Source organism: Lotus japonicus, chromosome 3 (assembly GCF_012489685.1).
Source record: "Lotus japonicus ecotype B-129 chromosome 3, LjGifu_v1.2".
NCBI classification, from domain to species: domain Eukaryota; kingdom Viridiplantae; phylum Streptophyta; class Magnoliopsida; order Fabales; family Fabaceae; genus Lotus; species Lotus japonicus.
In genome coordinates, this window is record NC_080043.1 from 65,328,046 (window position 1) to 65,346,331 (window position 18,286).

General features: G+C 37.9%; 1 protein-coding gene and 1 non-coding gene across 2 annotated transcripts; one reads left to right on the top strand and one right to left on the bottom strand.

Moving 5' to 3' along the window:
- Window positions 1-267: 267 nt before the first annotated feature.
- LOC130709592 (small nucleolar RNA R71) lies at window positions 268-374 on the top strand. The gene has a single exon (XR_009010069.1). It is a non-coding gene; the product is annotated as a small nucleolar RNA R71 (small nucleolar RNA).
- Window positions 375-2,379: 2,005 nt separating this feature from the next.
- On the bottom strand, window positions 2,380-3,734 carry LOC130744527 (uncharacterized). The gene is made up of 4 exons (XM_057596702.1): window positions 3,703-3,734; window positions 3,464-3,608; window positions 3,232-3,382; window positions 2,380-2,948 (listed from the first exon to the last, which is right to left on the bottom strand). Exons 1-4 carry the CDS (start codon window positions 3,732-3,734, stop codon window positions 2,380-2,382), a joined length of 897 nt encoding a protein of 298 aa, XP_057452685.1.
- Between the last annotated feature and the right edge of the window lie 14,552 nt (window positions 3,735-18,286).

The following is an 18,286-nucleotide window of genomic DNA, read 5'->3' on the forward strand; positions in this document are numbered from 1 at the left end:
TTAATATGCATTCGAATCTCCGCCACTTGTTCGGTGAGTTGCTTGTTGGAGGCCAAGAGCTTGTCAAAAGCTTCCACTTCAAACTTACTCCTTCGGGTTTGGCGATCATTTTCAGAGTTCATGGCTCTCGCTGCCATCTTTTCTATTAAGTCATACCCCGCTTGTGGGGGAAGAGCATCGAACTCCCCATTTGAAGCCGCATCTAGGCCAAACCTCCAAGAGTATTGTAGACCATCATAAAATATTGCAACCAATTCAGCTTGGGTGAGATTTTGTTGAGGACATTTCCCCAATAGCTTCTTGAAGCGCTCCCAAGCTTCATAGAGATTTTCCTCAGTGGTTTGCACAAAATTCATAATGTCTTTTTTCAGCTTCCTCAAAAGAGCTCTTGGGAAGAACCTAGTTGTGAATTTTTCTGCTAGGTCTTCCCAAGTAGTGATACTCCCTTGAGGTTGTGAATTCAGCCATTCCTCCGCTGCATCCTTTAAAGAAAATGGAAACAAGCTCAACCGAATTGCATCCGTCGGAACATTGTTCACACGGTAAGTGTTGCAATTCCGGATGAACCTCTCCATCTGAGCATGTGGATCTTCCAAAGTACCTCCACCATATTGGTTTTGGCTCACCAAGTTGATGAATGCCGGTCTCAACTTAAAGTTTCCCACTCCCTCGGGAAAGACAATGCTCCCGGGATAGTCATAACTCATAGTAGATGAGGTGAGTTCCCGAAGAGACTGGTTGGCATCCTCAACTTCTTGTTCACGTAATCGAAGGGTGATCCCCTCTTGGATTCTTGCCTCGATATGGGCTTGCATCTCCTCCTCCGTCATTTGGCCACCCATGGTGGTGTCTCTTGTGAGAGTAGCCTGAAAGTTTGACACTCAAACAAAGAAAGATTAGTAGCACCAATTCTAGACAAAGATAAAAACAAAACAAAAAAAAATAAAACCACAAACTAAAAGCTTAAACCAAAAACCACAAACAATTTCCCGGCAACGGCGCCAAAAACTTGTTGGTCAATTCGCAAGTGTACGAATACCTCCTGGTTTTAAATTATCGAACCACAGGGAATTGGTGTGGCAATTCAGTTTAAGCCTCGAGTTCACGGTAGGAAAGCAAGTAAAATTCAGTTTTAAAGGTTGTTTGTTTCTTAAGTTTGTAAGAAGACAAGTGCTCAAGTAATAAAGCGATTGAAAAAACAGAGATGAAATTGCCTTGGGTTCTTGCTCAACAAATTCAGTTTTAGCAAACCTTCCTATTCAATTAATCCTGAGTCTCTCCTTGATGTTCTAGCCTAGATAGTCATCTATCGATGCCTCGTAAAGAAAACCCTTTCTAATCAAAAGATAGATTCAATTCCTTGATAACCTAAACATTTGTTAGAAGCACTAAGCATGCAATTCAGGCCAACAAACCTCAACCCTTCCTCTATTCCTAGCAGCAAGTATAGAAGAGGTAATCTCACAACAAGTCTCAATTCTATAACAAACTATCGTTATGATTATAGAAAAGTAAAAAGCTAGCATGCATTCAAGCTTGAGAGATAAAGCAAAGAAGTGAGATTCAAGGGTTTACTCAGAACATCATGAATAGAAAAGGATTGATAGCTAAAACATTCAAAGTCTTACAAAGAACCCAAAGCAAAAGGGGGTTTTAGCAAAGCATGGCTATAGAATCCATACAAGAAAAGAAGGATAAAACCTGGAACATGGACTTGGAGAATGCTTCTCCTCAAGCTCCAGAGCCTAACCCTACTTCTAACTTATTTAGGAATGTATAGAAATGACAAAAGTTACAAAAGAAATGACAAAAAGCCTATTTATAGGCAAACAGGTCGAGTCTGGGCGCTCAGGCGCCAATTAAGCACGTCTGAGCGCCAATTCCAAGCTGAAAACATGCTCTCTGGAAGGCAATTGGCGCTCAGGCGCCAATTCCTTTCTAGCATCTTGTAAACATCGATCCAATTGGCGCTCAAGCGCTCAACACGAGCGCCTGAGCGCTCTCTACATGCTAGAAAGCCTCTTGACCATCTTCTTAACTCCCCTTTAAGCCTCCCTTCAATTTTCCAAGCCTTTTGACCTTCTTTCTTCATCAGTTTTCAGACCTAGCTGCTTGGGAACAAAGTAAGGAAAATATCTAGGATTTCCAAGAGTTTATTAGCACAAAAGACCCTCAATTCAAGTAGAAAAGATATTCAAGTCCTAAACTTAATTAAAATGCATGAAAGGTCCCTATAAAACTATGAAATTACCAAAACAAAGTAAAAACACAAATAAAGATAAAAATGCATGAGAATGCATGAAACACTACATGAGACTCAACAAAAAGACTCAAAACAAACTAAGAAATGACCCTAAAAACACTACTAAACTAGGGTCATCACATGACTTTAGGCATGTCCTCCTCCCTAAGTAGCAACCCCCTTAGTTTTTGAAGTGCCCATGTAACTTTAGGTTCACGCTCATTGCACATGTAGCCAAAAGCGATGGTGTATGTGAATCCAACTGATGTCATACCAACCATCTCCAGCAATGGTATCCTATACTTGTTGGTCTTGTACGTGCTATCAAGCAAGACAACAGTAGGAAATTGGTTGAACAGTTGGATGGAAACTGGATGGGCCCATAATAAGGACCGGATCACCGTGGAACCCTCTTCAGTTCTGGACCAATGCGTGTACTTGTCTTCCTCCAACAACCTCATCAAGTGCTGCATCTCTGACAATTGTCCCCTCTTGGCCCTAATGTGTGTCATCCACTCATTGTACACTTGCCTTATGGTAGTCAGATTCTGAGGGTTGACATCCTTCAATGCCAGCAACATGTTACCTGACTTGACTTTATTGTAAACCATTTTACCCACCATATCCTTTTCTTGACTTGTAAGGCGACCGGCATAGGCATGGCCAACCAGAGTCTCAGCTGGCGCATGGTTGTGGTCTCCACGTACTACAGTCAACCTCCACAAACCATCTTATGATGTGTATCTCTCCTTGAGCCTGAACGGACAATCACATTTCTTGGTTCCTGTCCCCTTCCGCATCAACACAGACTTGTATTGTTCCTGAAGGATAACTCAAGTGGTAAGAGCTAGGGACATAAGGTTTGGGTGGGTTGAAGGGTGAAGGGTCCCGGGTTCGAACCTGGAGGAGGAACTAATTTACTAACATTTCTAACAACTAACATTTTCCTATAAAAAAAAAAGAAATAGGCTTGTATTGTTTGTACTTGCCGCTCATCTCGCACACCAAAATAGCTAACTGTCTGCCTTTACTCCCACGACCCTTGCTCCCACAATCAGACCTTCTAATAATGATCACAAAGCCTAGTTGCTTTCCTACATTCTTAGCCCAATCCAAAAGCTCATCCCGAGTAGCAAAAACCTACAGAATATTAACACATATACGCATCACATATAAATTCAACTTATTTGACATAAACTCACTCATTGGTTATGAAAATACCCTGTCTGTGGTAAATTGTTCTGTGTAGTCCGCTGCAATTAGCACATCATGTCGATCTTCTACATGGGCTAATTGCCTTTGGGATTTCCTTTCTTCCACCCTTTCTTGTGGCATGTCCACTTTATATGACTTAGGGAGACTCATTCTGAAATGAAAAACAAAAATTGCAAATTGTTTACTGTTTCTGTTATAGGCCAGAACTGTATAAATCGCACTTTGAAAGCGCCTCACAAACGCACTTTATAAGTGCGACAGAGACGCGGTTTAACATTGCGTCGGGACAATAATAACAGAAAAACGCACTCTCAGTGTGCGTCTCTATCGCACTTTCGCACACAAAGAGTACGGTGCTAACGCTTATTAAAAGTGCGATAAATCTAGATCGGGATTAGTGCAGTACCTTCACAGACGACGACAACGAGGTAGAAGAAGTCGGGTGAGGATGACGACGGCGACAGCGGCGTTAGTGATGGTGTTGGGTGAGGACGACGGCGGCGGTGGTGTGGGTGGTGAAGGCGGTGGCCGGCAACAATGTGGGTGTGAAAGTTGAGAGTGGGTATGGAAGTTGAGAGTGGGTTTGGAAGTTGAAGAAGAAAGAGAATGTGGTGAGAGGAGGGTGAGGGGGGGGGGGGGTTTGAACAAAGCATTAGGAAGAAGGTGAGGATGGAGGGAGGGGTATTTTTCAAATTTTCTCTTTTCATTAAAGGTATTTTTGACATTTCCCTGATTTTTGGGGGTCTGAATAGCTATGGGGGGTCTGAATAACAATTCCCTATATAATATTAAGTAAGGTATAGAAAGGAAAAAAATGAATTAAGTAGTCTTGAATTTCTAAAATAATGCATATTTTGGAATGAAAAGAGTATTATACAGCTTAATGAAAATTGTGTTGTATACTTTTTAGCTTGTAATACTGTTTCTTTTGATCTTTGTGTTTGGGTGTAGAATAATCAAGCAGACTTTATGTTGTTTGTAAAATTGATTTGTTGGCATATGCGCCTTTGCTTTAATCTAATTTGAAACCATGTTAACTTTTTTTTTATCTTGAACTTAACCATTGATGATAAAATTAATTAACAATCACTAATGTCTTATATACTACTTCCGTTCATTTTTAATTGTCCGGTGGAAGAAAAACACATATTAAAGGTACAGTTGATTTTGTTAATTTTTATAAGAGTATTATTTGTATTCCTAGTTTACCGTTTAGAATATATTTTGTATTTCCTCATTTATTGTTACCACAAAGGCATTATACAAGAAAACATTATTTAACACTCTCTTGAAATGGTAAGTGGATAAATATATAGAAACACATATTTTCTTATAAACCGATAGTTAATAAAGAACAAAGGTAGTATTAATTAAAATAGTGAGGACTTATATCATTAATTGTATTAATTATTTAATTTTCATTAAAATTAGTTTGCACTTAAGCATTGATTGTAATATTAATTAAGAGTTAGTGAGGTTTTATAGGAGTATTATATTATTAATTGTATTAATTAAATTTAAGTAAAATTAAATTTTTTCTTGGTACAAAAGGTAAGAAGAAAAAAAAAAGATGTGGGTTGTGTCAAACTTTGACGTAATTTATCATTAAATATGTTTGAAACTGATGTACCCTATGTCATATTCACGGTCTTTTCTAAAAATGCGATTTTTTTTACTAAAACGTGGCAAAGAAAAATCATATTTTCATTATAGGGACAATTTAACACTGATATGGCTGGTGGGTGAATTCTCATCACCGCACACGAATTCTTTTATGAATTCACTAGTACTTTTTACCCGTGCACGGGATATTCATTTTTATTTATTTTATGTGTTTTTATGATTTTTGCGTTATTTTTTATAAGATATTTTTGTATTAATATATTAGAATTTTTTAATATTTTTTTTGTGATAAATGTGTTTTTTTTGTTTAGTCGTGGCATGGTGATGGATGTAGTGTGTTTGTGGTGTCTTGTCTTCCCTGTGATAACACACCACACACTTTTATCTTGTCTTGTTTTACAACCCTTGTCGTTTGCGTGTTGTCTTGACAATATAGTGGATTGTATTCACATTCGAGTAAATATAGACGTGTCCTATTACACAGTCCAACTGCTAGATCAATGTTTCTTATAATCATCACTGGAACATCAATTTTCAGCCTTAATTTATGATTAGACAAACCTAAGGAGCTTATTCTATTAAAAAACTCATTAATTTGGGGCTAAAACAACACGATGCTGAAAAAATTAGGGATCTGTGAATTTTTTAAGGAAAGATAGATAAGTAGTCTGGACTGTAAGAGTCATCGAAAGACATGAATGTGTGATAAAAAAAACTCATGAAGGATGTTCAAGCAAATTCCATCGCCTATCTGTTCACCTACGTTTATGTCCTATATGCTTAATGTCCATCATGAAAAAAATTAGCTCGACATTTTCAGTATCTAATTAAGCTTCCGGTTTAGAGCCTCATGTTTTTTTTTTGTCAATGAAAGTACATAATATTGGTTCCAAAAGAAAAAGAAGTATCATTTTTAGTGTCATTTACAATTGTGTATAGTAAAATACTTATTTAAACTTCCATTATAAAATATTCCTTCAGTCAAAATTGACAATAGCAAAACAATTAAACAATATTAGTTTACGTAGAAATATATGTTTTCCAATGAGATTAATAGGTTTTTGTCCTGTTTTTTTATGAAGCAATTTTTTTCTTGTGACATTAATTAAATTCTTTAATTTTTTGTCATCATCAGCACAATACTTTGAAGTAGGATAACTCCTAAATGATAAAAGCTATTAATTCCTACAATGTAACCACTATTTTTATGCTTGTATTTTTTAATTTTAATTATGTTATTGTTAAACGTATAACCAATATGATTTTTTTCTTTTTGTCATTATCAGCACTTTGTTGTTTTTAAAATCCTCTTGAATTTTGTCTTTTAATTTACAAACAAAATGAAACACCAGGTTAAGATTAATAATTTTATTTTATAATTTCTAAATAATAGTAAGCACGTGTGAATAGAATTGTAAAAGTGGATAGGTTTTTGTCCATGAATCAAATTATTTATTTTTGTCATCCTTAGGCACTTTGCAAGTGAGATTTAAATACATTTTTATGGATAACTTTTCAACTTCTATATAACTCCTAAATTGATATTAATTCATAATATGCACCACTGTTTTTATACTTATATTTTTTATTTCAATATGTTAATTAATAGATATATGACCGATATAAAGTTATAAGACTTATATCGAAAACATTTTAATCAATTTCCCATTTTCCTTATTTTAGATTTACATTGTTTATTTTTTATTTAATATATATTTGTGAATTTTTTCATTTTACAATTAAAATGAATTACTATGATAAAAATAGGATTTTTATGTTATAACTTCTATGTAATTCAGAGATGATATTAATGCATAAGATGTAGCCTATAATTTAGATATTAAATATAGGTAAATGATATATATGTAGTGAAAAATGAGTTTTATTCTATTAATTAAGAGTTTTATTATGAATGAATGAATTTAATATTGTTATTATAACCACCAATGTGTATGTGTGGTATATCGTGGAGGAACCATATATATAAGAATGTTGTTTTTCCAATTAGTGCCCATTTGTATTCAACCTCTAAATGAGATTGTAGAACGTAACCGCTGCAATAATGTTTTCCTTGATAGCGGCGGTTTCAAGTGCTTAATTGCGATGCATAATATTGTGACAAAACAATAGCTAAAAGCACATATACAGTCTTTGCCCATTATTTTTTGTTTCTGTCATTTTTCAAATGCTCGTTTTCTTGATTTTAGGTGCCTCACCCTCTATTTCTCACTTGTTCCCTAATAGAAACCTCCTCAAGAGGCAACTGCCTACAACCATATTGTAAGAAATTGTCGCTTTTGTAATTCTAATTCATTAATTGCGTCATTAACTCCATTAGTGGCCGCAACCTCATAAGAATTGTAGTTCACCAGTAACCTGTCTGATCATGTGCTTGTCACTTTTTCTAAAATATAAATCTCCTCAAGAGTTGCTGCCGTTTTTAATTCGAAGCCATTAATTGGTAATAAACTTCATTAATAGTCGTAACCTCACAAAAATTGAAGTTCGTTTGAATTCTGAAGCCAGTACCCTCCATGATTACCTTATATTTCATCTGATTCTTAATTCTAGAGGTGTCCAGCTAAGAAGAAGTGTTGACTCAAGTGTATGAGCTGCAAAAAATACTTTTTAATCTGATACCGTGAAGAAGTGTCTGACACATGTCGTGTCAGTGACGTACGGGTGTCGGTGTCCGACACTGTGACACTCCATATATGAGAGGTGTTCGTGCTTCATAGGTTATATTAAAATAATTAACTTCAATAATCAATTTAAATTCATTCCTTCTCTATATCCTCTTTTAAACTACTACATTCCAGTCATTATCTAGCTTTGATGCTTTAGATTTGTCTATGCTATAGAGTATAGAAGATATCTACTCGCCTGTCAGTATCTACTTAGATATGTTCCAAGCTTACTTTGATTCCAAAAAAAAGAAACGTTTCAAACTTATATTGCAAGAGTAATAACTTAACTTTAGTTTCAAAAAAAAAACCAACTTCAATATGATGATTATTCGAGCAGTTGTATACTTTGGATGCTAAAATGTAATTTTCTCCCCATGTGTTATATCTTAATATCTCTGCAATAAACCACTCAATTTGTCATAGACTGATTTTATTTCATCGGTCTACACCATTTCAAAATTCCATCAAGTTTCAATTCCAATATATCATAGTTGGTGTCATAATGCCCTTCAAAATCGAAGAATCATCCTTTGATAGTACAAATGGAAACTCAGAATCCTAAACCCACAAACGAAAGAAACTTAGAAAGAAAGAAAGTTGAAAAAACATGAAAACTTTGATACACTTTATATATTCTTTGATTTATCTAGATACACTCATACACTTAACAGCTTTGTGAAGTTTGTTGCACTTGCAATCCATGCAAGATTTCCGACATTGGAAGTTCAGGAACATGGGCAACATCAACAAATCCAGCCTCCTAAGTCCTTTTAGCAGCACCCTCAGCTTGTACACACAGAAATTTTAAAAGAAGAGATGTAATTCTATACACCTCCATAACAACAGTGCGGAAGAAGCATGTTTCTGGAACATAATCAGTACACCCAGCTGCTTGACCATAAGAGATAGATAAAGCAGATAAGAAGTTAACCTTTTCAATTTAGTAACCTATTCACCTGTGCAAGATCGAAATCAGAGAAGGTATGAGATAACAATTACTGGTTACCTTCATAGAAGCCATCTTGGTGCAAAGACTCCTTTCTATTTGATCTATGACCATGTGAATGGTCAAAAGGAAGGTGAAATACATCCTGCAAGGAGGTCTCACATACAAATGAGAAAAATGACACACAGATATCCACATGGGGAGAAATAGAATTAGAGAGTTAGAGCTCTTTAAAAATAAGGCAATATGAATGATAAAAAAGTAGCATACACTGAATAAATAATGACAACAAAAGTAAATTTCAAAAATATAAAATAACAGCAAAGGTTGAAGGAATACTCAAAAGTTACACCATGGAGAATCAATAAAAAATGGGTAAAAGAAACATGTTGTATTCACACTTCTGCAAGTAGGAATTACAGCAAATAACAATTCACCTCTCCAAATTAGTAATCTATTCAATCTCATGCTATGTTATTCTCAATCATCGTCTACTACTCCGATAAGAACCATTCATTCTGAGCCTTTCACTTCATATTGATTTCTCCCACAATTTCACTTTCCATTCTGTTATCAGGCGGCATGCTTCGATTTGTCCTCTTCCGCTCCGGTAAAAATCATCTTGTACCAATGTTGTGCGCATCACTACCTCTGCCTTGGATTTCTTACTCCGTCGCAGCATCTGCCTTGTGTAAGTTCCCAAAAATGAAGAGTTATTTGTATAATATCAAATAAAATGATGACATAAATAAACAGCATAAAATCAAAGTCCAAATTATATAAATGAGTGTCTAACAAACATTTTAACAGGAAGGAATAAATGGAAAGTGAAACAAAATTTTCAATCGAATTTGAAAGAGGATAAGCCTGTTGTCTGGTGCATCACGAAATAGCAGTAGACTTGAAAAGGCAAAGGGCTTCCATTTTTAACACTATCTGATTGCATAAGAAAACAAAGAGAAAAAGGGAAGATATTCACCACACAAAGAACAAATGAATTATAAAAATAGTGCAACATACTTATGATTACTTTGGCTGTTCTATAGGTGAACCAAAAGAAGATTAAAAGAAAAAATGAGTGGTGAAAGCTCTAAGTCTTGTAGCAATTCATATGCTGATGTCAATAATACCTTGAGGGAGAAGATAATTTGAATCTGAAAAACAGTAGTCTTCCCAACTATATCCAAAAGAAAACCCCATACCTGAAGTTCTCTTTTTATAAGCTTACCAGAATTGAAGAGTTCTAGTTGGGAATAAAATAGAGAGTGGTTGAAAATAAAATAAGAAAAGGAACATATTGTGAACTACCCCTGTTACAATATGTTATCCTAAAAATCATGGTGATTAACCACTCTATCATGATCACATAGCATTTAAACTATTGCTTGGACTGATTTCATGTTGATTATAAATTCAACAAAACCATGTCAACAATAATGCCCCAAGTTTATCAACATGGAGTGATTCATATTCTCCAACCATTGCAAAGCAAGAATTTTTCTGATATCCAATTCCATCACTCCCAAAAGCGAGCACAGTTAAAGCAAACTACCTGGCTTGACCAATCCTTGTTGCTCTGGATGCCTAGCAAGCAATTGTAAGATCAAGTTTTGATCTAGTAGTACAACTCTATGTTTTGATGATTACAAGTTAACCTTTTGATATGAACAATTGTGGTACTCTAACGTGTTTTTCTGAGTGTGCTATTTACAGACTCTGACCTCAACTCAATCTCACACAAATCAGAAGCACTGAGTATAAAGAGCAACCCAAGCAACGCTTTCGCATTCACCATGTTCAGTATGAACAGTGGAAAAGCTTCAGAAGTTCTGAAGTTATACAAACTCTGATGTGGACTCAGTCACTAGAAGTTCTGAAGATCCAGAAAGTCTGATAACCAAGAAACACTGAAGGCTCAGATATTCTGATGGTGTAGAAGACTCTGAAGATCCAGAAGCTGATTAGTGAAATTCTGATGTCCAGAAGCAAGATACTCTGAAGACCATGTACTTCCCTCTGAGTTCAGAATCAGAAGAAACAATGGTCAGAGGATCTGGGCTTTCCCTCTGACTCTGATCAACCGGCTTCACAAGTTCCAACATGAAGCTTTCTCCTGATCAGAAGTCTCCTAGGTTTAAAGGTCAAGTCGCTATCCAAGTACAAAAGCAACTGTACCTTCCTGACGACCTACCTAACAGTCTCAGACACAGTAGAAGCTGGATTTTCCAGAACTGCCCTCCAACGGTAGCATTTCCCATGCAACGCTCAACCCTAATCCTTGGAGTATATAAAGAGGCTGAAGACTGAAAGAAGCGGCTAGAAGCATTCACATACGCGCAAGACAAATTCAAATTCTTCTAAGCTTTCTTTCATCTGAAATTCATTGAGTTTACTATTAGCTTTTTAGAAGCAAATCTCTTGTAAACAATTCTTTGATAAACAGTTTGTTTAGTTCCTTTAGGAGATCAAGGTTGATCGGATCCTAGAGAAGACTAAGAGAGTGAATCTTAGTGTGAGCTAAGTCAGTGTAATTGTTAGTCACTTGTAGGTTTCAAGTGCAGTTGTAACTCTTACCTGATTAGTGGATTGCCTTCATTCTAAGAAGGAAGAAATCACCTTAACGGGTGGACTGGAGTAGCTTGAGTGATTTATCAAGTGAACCAGGATAAAATCCTTGTGTGCTTTTCTATCTCTTATCTTTAGCACTTAAGTTCTCGAAAGATTTGTCAAAATCTTTAAGGTGGAAGCTTTATCTTGAAAACGTTATTCAAACCCCCCTTTTCTACCGTTTTTCATACCTTCAATTGGTATCAGAGCGCAAGTTCTGATTACCACACCTAACAGTGTTCAGTGATCCGGGCCGGTGTGAAAAACAATGGCTGCCACCACCAGTGAAACTCAAAGAGATGGTTACAATGCAAAGCCTCCTATGTTCGACGGTCAAAGGTTCGAATATTGGAAAGATAGACTGGAAAGTTTCTTTCTGGGATTCGATGCAGATCTCTGGGATATTATTGTGGATGGCTACGAGCGTCCAGTTGATGCAGATGGCAAGAAGATCCCAAGGTCAGAGATGACTGCAGATCAAAAGAAGCTGTACTCACAACATCACAAAGCAAGAGCAATTCTTCTAAGTGCTATTTCCTATGAAGAGTACCAGAAGATTACAGATCGTGAGTTTGCGAAAGGCATTTTCGAATCTCTGAAGATGTCTCATGAAGGAAACAAGAAAGTCAAAGAATCAAAGGCATTGTCTTTAATCCAAAAGTATGAATCCTTCATCATGGAGCCAAATGAGTCCATTGAAGAAATGTTCTCCAGATTTCAGTTGCTTGTAGCTGGCATACGACCTCTCAACAAGAGCTACACAACAAAAGATCATGTCATAAGGGTCATCAGGTGTCTTCCTGAAAGTTGGATGCCTTTAGTGACTTCAATAGAGCTCACGAGAGATGTTGAGAATATGAGTTTAGAAGAACTCATCAGCATTTTGAAATGCCATGAGCTGAAGCGCTCAGAGATGCAAGATCTGAAGAAAAAGTCCATAGCCTTGAAATCTAAATCTGAAAAGGCTAAGGCTGAGAAGTCAAAAGCTCTTCAAGCTGAAGAAGAGGAATCTGAAGAAGCATCAGAAGATTCTGATGAAGATGAGCTGACTCTGATCTCCAAGAGACTCAATCGCATCTGGAAGCACAGGCAGAGCAAATACAAAGGCTCTGGAAAGGCAAAAGGAAAGTCTGAATCCTCAGGTCAGAAGAAGTCCTCACTTAAGGAAGTCACATGCTTTGAGTGCAAAGAATCAGGGCACTACAAAAGTGACTGTCCAAAGTTGAAGAAGGACAAGAAGCCAAAGAAGCACTTCAAGACAAAGAAGAGTCTGATGGTGACATTTGATGAATCAGAGTCAGAGGATGTTGACTCTGATGGTGAAGTCCAAGGACTCATGGCTATTGTCAAAGACAAAGAAGCAGAGTCAAAGGGAGCTGTTGACTCTGACTCAGAATCAGAAGGAGATCCTAACTCAGACGATGAAAATGAGGTATTCGCTTCTTTCTCTACCTCTGAACTGAAACATGCATTGTCTGATATCATGGATAAGTATAACTCCTTATTGTCTAAGCATAAGAAGCTGAAAAAGGACTTATCTGCTGTTTCCAAGACTCCTTCTGAACATGAGAAAATTATTTCTGATTTGAAAAATGATAATCATGCTTTGATCAATTCTAACTCTGTGCTTAAGAACCAGATTGCTAAGTTAGAAGAAATTGTTGCTTGTGATGCCTCTGATTGTAGAAATGAGTCTAAGTATGAAAAGTCTTTTCAAAGATTCCTAGCTAAAAGCGTGGATAGAAGCTTAATGGCTTCAATGATCTATGGCGTAAGCAGAAATGGAATGCATGGCATTGGCTATTCTAAACCAATTAGAAATGAGCCCTCTGTGTCTAAAGCTAAATCCTTGTATGAATGCTTTGTTCCCTCTGGTACCATATTGCCTGATCCTTTACCTGCTAAAGTTGGTAAAAACCCTCTTAAAAAGGGATCTTTCTCTATGTCTAAATATCATGCAAATATTCCTTTAAAATATCATGTTGAGACACCCAAGGTGATCAGAACCTCTGGGGTAACTAACAAGAAAGGACCCAGAAAGTGGGTACCTAAGGACAAGATTATCTATGTTGCAGATATCCTTGATAGCTCCACTGAAACACCAATCATGGTATCTGGACAGTGGATGCTCGCGTCACATGACGGGAGAAAGGCGTATGTTCCAAGAGCTAAAACTTAAGCTGGAGGCGAAGTTGGCTTTGGAGGAAATGAAAAGGGTAAAATTGTTGGTACTGGTACTATTTGTGTAGATAGTAGTCCATGCATTGATAATGTGTTATTGGTAGACGGCTTAACACATAACTTATTGTCTATAAGTCAATTAGCTGACAAGGGTTATGATGTTATATTCAATCAAAAGTCCTGCCGGGCTGTAAGTCAAATCGATGGCTCTGTTCTGTTTAATAGCAAGAGGAAGAACAACATTTATAAGATCAGATTATCTGAGTTGGAGGCTCAGAATGTGAAGTGCCTTCTGTCTGTTAATGAAGAGCAGTGGGTATGGCATAGATGGTTAGAGCATGCCAGTATGAGAAAGATTTCTCAGCTGAGCAAGCTAAACCTTGTCAGGGGCTTACCCAATCTGAAGTTCGCTTCAGACGCTCTTTGTGAAGCATGTCAGAAAGGCAAATTCACAAAAGTCCCTTTCAAGGCAAAGAATGTTGTCTCAACCTCAAGGCCGTTGGAACTTCTGCATATCGACCTTTTTGGACCAGTGAAAACTGAGTCTATAGGTGGCAAGAGATATGGGATGGTTATCGTTGATGACTATAGCCGCTGGACATGGGTAAAGTTTCTAACCCGCAAGGATGAGTCTCATGCTGTGTTCTCTACCTTCATTGCCCAAGTGCAAAACGAGAAGGCTTGTAGGATTGTGCGTGTCAGAAGTGACCATGGTGGAGAGTTTGAGAATGACAAGTTTGAGAGTCTGTTTGATTCCTATGGAATTGCACATGATTTCTCTTGTCCCAGAACTCCTCAACAAAATGGTGTTGTTGAGAGGAAGAACAGAACTCTTCAGGAGATGGCTAGAACCATGTTCCAAGAAACTGGCATGGCTAAGCACTTTTGGGCAGAGGCAGTAAATACAACATGTTACATTCAGAACAGAATCTCTGTGAGACCAATTCTGAATAAGACTCCCTATGAATTGTGGAAGAACATAAAACCCAACATTTCTTATTTTCATCCTTTTGGTTGTGTTTGTTATGTTCTCAATACTAAGGATAGATTGCATAAATTTGATGCTAAATCTTCTAAATGTCTATTACTTGGTTATTCTGAGAGATCTAAAGGTTTTAGATTTTATAATACTGATGCTAAGACTATTGAAGAATCTATTCAAGTTAGATTTGACGATAAGCTTGACTCTGACCAGTCAAAGCTAGTTGAGAAGTTTGCAGATTTAAGCATTAATGTTTCTGACAAAGGCAAAGCTCCAGAGGAAGCTGAGCCAGAGGAAGATGAACCAGAGGAAGAAGCTGGTCCCTCTGACTCACAAACTCTGAAGAAGAGCAGAATCACTGCAGCTCACCCTAAGGAATTGATTCTGGGCAACAAAGACGAACCAGTCAGAACTAGATCAGCCTTCAGACCCTCTGAAGAGACCTTGCTCAGTCTGAAAGGATTGTTGTCCTTAATTGAACCCAAGTCCATAGATGAAGCTCTTCAGGACAAGGATTGGATTCTGGCCATGGAAGAAGAATTGAATCAATTCTCCAAGAACGATGTTTGGAGCTTAGTGAAGAAGCCTGAGAGTGTCCATGTAATTGGAACAAAATGGGTATTCAGAAACAAGCTGAATGAGAAAGGAGATGTAGTCAGAAACAAGGCAAGGCTAGTTGCTCAAGGCTACAGCCAGCAGGAAGGAATAGACTACACTGAAACATTTGCTCCAGTAGCAAGACTGGAGGCAATCAGACTGTTGATCTCTTTCTCAGTGAATCACAACATAGTTCTACATCAGATGGACGTGAAGAGTGCCTTCCTAAATGGTTATATTTCAGAGGAAGTCTATGTTCATCAACCCCCAGGTTTTGAAGATGAGAAGAAGCCAGACCATGTGTTCAAATTGAAGAAGTCACTCTATGGTCTGAAGCAAGCTCCCAGAGCATGGTATGAGAGACTCAGCTCATTCCTTCTGGAGAATGAGTTTGTAAGGGGTAAAGTAGATACAACTCTTTTTTGCAAGACTTATAAAGATGATATCTTAATTGTGCAAATTTATGTTGATGATATTATATTTGGTTCTGCTAATCAATCTCTATGCAAAGAATTTTCTGAGATGATGCAGGCTGAATTTGAGATGAGTATGATGGGAGAATTAAAGTACTTTCTGGGAATACAAGTTGATCAAACACCAGAAGGAACATATATCCATCAGAGCAAGTACACTAAAGAACTTCTGAAGAAGTTCAATATGCTGGAATCTACAGTGGCCAAGGCTCCAATGCATCCTACATGCATTCTGGAGAAAGAAGATAAAAGTGGTAAAGTATGTCAGAAGCTCTATCGTGGCATGATAGGTTCACTTCTATACTTAACTGCATCTAGGCCAGACATACTATTTTTGTTCATTTATGTGCTCGTTTCCAATCAGATCCAAGGGAAACCCACTTAACTGCTGTTAAGAGGATCCTAAGGTATCTGAAAGGCACCACTAACCTTGGCTTGATGTATAAGAAAACATCAGAGTATAAGCTTTCAGGTTATTGTGATGCTGATTATGCTGGAGATAGAACAGAGAGAAAAAGTACTTCTGGAAATTGTCAATTTCTGGGAAGCAATCTAGTCTCATGGGCAAGCAAGAGACAATCAACCATTGCACTATCAACTGCAGAGGCAGAATATATCTCAGCAGCAATATGCAGCACTCAGATGCTCTGGATGAAACATCAGCTGGAGGATTATCAGATCCTTGAGAGCAATATCCCAATCTATTGTGATAACACTGCTGCAATCTCATTGAGTAAGAATCCTATCTTGCATTCAAGGGCAAAGCACATTGAGGTAAAGTATCACTTTATTAGAGATTATGTACAGAAGGGCGTACTTCTTCTGAAGTTTGTTGATACTGACCATCAATGGGCAGATATCTTTACAAAGCCCTTAGCAGAGGATAGATTTAATTTTATTCTGAAAAATCTGAACATGGACTTTTGTCCAGAGTAAAGATGGATCAGAACCTCTGACTATGATACTTCTTGATCAGAAGATGTCTAGTCCAGAAGGTAACTCAATCAGAGTGTGTGTACCCATTGGTACTGACTCTGAAGCTGAGATAGCAACACGTGTGTCAGTATTTCTGATGCATAGTTCCTTGTGCCCGTGTGACAGTCTGTCATGTTGCGTGTAGATGTGCTTCTCTCCTGTGTGTGATATGTGTATTTACTGTTATTATCTATCTTTAATTTTCAACCGTTGATTTTAAATTGCTTTTTGAATCAACAACGGTTATTTGTCAAAACCCACTATACACACACGATCTCCTTCACTTTCGGTTTTTACTCTCTCTCTCTTCTGCTATTTCAAAACCGCTTACCCTCGATTTCTCTCTCGATCTCTCTTCATCTTTCAACCTTCATCTTCTACCTAAACCTTCAACCGCTCCAAAAATGGTGAGTCAAACCAGAAGAGCTACTGCAGATGCAACCTAGTTCCCTCATATGGTAGTTGGTCTAGCAACAGGTCAAAGGGGTCCTGAGAATCCGAATCAAGATCAAGGTCAAGCTCAAGAGCAGATTATTCCGATTGCAGAACGGGGCTGTGCCGTTCACTGCGTATATGCTCCTGAGGAACTTCAAGTACTGGCAGAATGAAGATTCGACCTCGAAAACCTTGCTACAAATGGGTATGATCTTCGTCCTGAAGTCCAAGCTCAAGGTTGGGAAAATTACTTCAACAGGCTTCGAGGACCGGTGTATGACAAACTGATCAAGGAATTCTGGAAGCACGCCGACTGCGATGATACTCAGGTGGTATCTCACATTCTTGGAAGGAAGATCATCATTACAGAGAAGTCTTTCGTGAATCTGCTGGGTGCAGAAACTGCTCTTGGGTATCGTTTCCAATTCACTGAATCGAAGCTGAAACCCAAGACGAAGGATGAGACCAACAAGGCCCTGTACACCAATTACAAACTGGGCAAGACTAATTACAAAGTGATGGACCTTCATCCCAAGCTCAGGATCTGGCACAAGATTCTGCTCAACTGCATAAACCAGAGACCAAATGGCAGTTCCCCAGACTACATCAACTTCAACCAGAAGGCGATGTTGTTCTTCATCCAAGACAAGAAGAAGATCTGCCTTCCCTACTTCCTGTTCTCCTACTTGAAGGAGTGTATCCGGAAGTCTAGGACTACTGCCTCCATCAAGTCAGCAATCAAGTATATCCCCCTTGGGAGACTGTTGTCTGATCTCTTCATTGAGAGTGGCCTCATTCAAGATCTGGTCAATGCTGGATGCAAAGAGGATCTGACCACCATTGTCAGTGATGTCTTCACTGCGAATTCTCTAAAGAAAATGGGCCTAGTCAAGAAGAAGATTGCTCCTGCCCATGAAGACACATCTTCTGAAATCAGAAGTAGAAGGGTGCCTCTGAATGACTACCCTCTGTGGACACAGGCAGACAATCCTGAAGCCATTAGGTGCTATGTTGAAGACCTAAGGGCTCAAGGCTATGAAATTGATCTCGATGAATTCTTCAGCAGACTGCCGCCAGCTCCAGAGTTTCCTTCTCCTATCAAGAAGAAAGTTCAGAGGAAGATGATCCTAGAAGAATCTTCTGAGGAATCAGATGTCCCTCTGACCAAAGGGAAGAAGGCTGGTCAATCCAAGAGAAAACATGATGAAACCAGCAAGCCAGATGATGGTGATGATGGTGATAATGAGGATGGTCCTCCTTCTCCTAAGAAGAAGAAGAAGCAGGGTAGAATTGTGATGAAGCCTACTCGGGTGGAACAATCTT

What these genes read in the sequence shown, in the direction of transcription:
- LOC130744527 (XM_057596702.1), bottom strand. Translation starts at nt 3,734, where the DNA reads ATGTTAAACCGCGTCTCTGTCGCACTTATAAA. An exon ending in GTCTCTGTCGCACTTATAAA is followed by an intron (nt 3,609 to 3,702) that starts GTGCGTTTGTGA and finishes TTTTCATTTCAG; the next exon opens with AATGAGTCTCCCTAAGTCAT. An exon ending in AACAATTTACCACAGACAGG is followed by an intron (nt 3,383 to 3,463) that starts GTATTTTCATAA and finishes AATATTCTGTAG; the next exon opens with GTTTTTGCTACTCGGGATGA.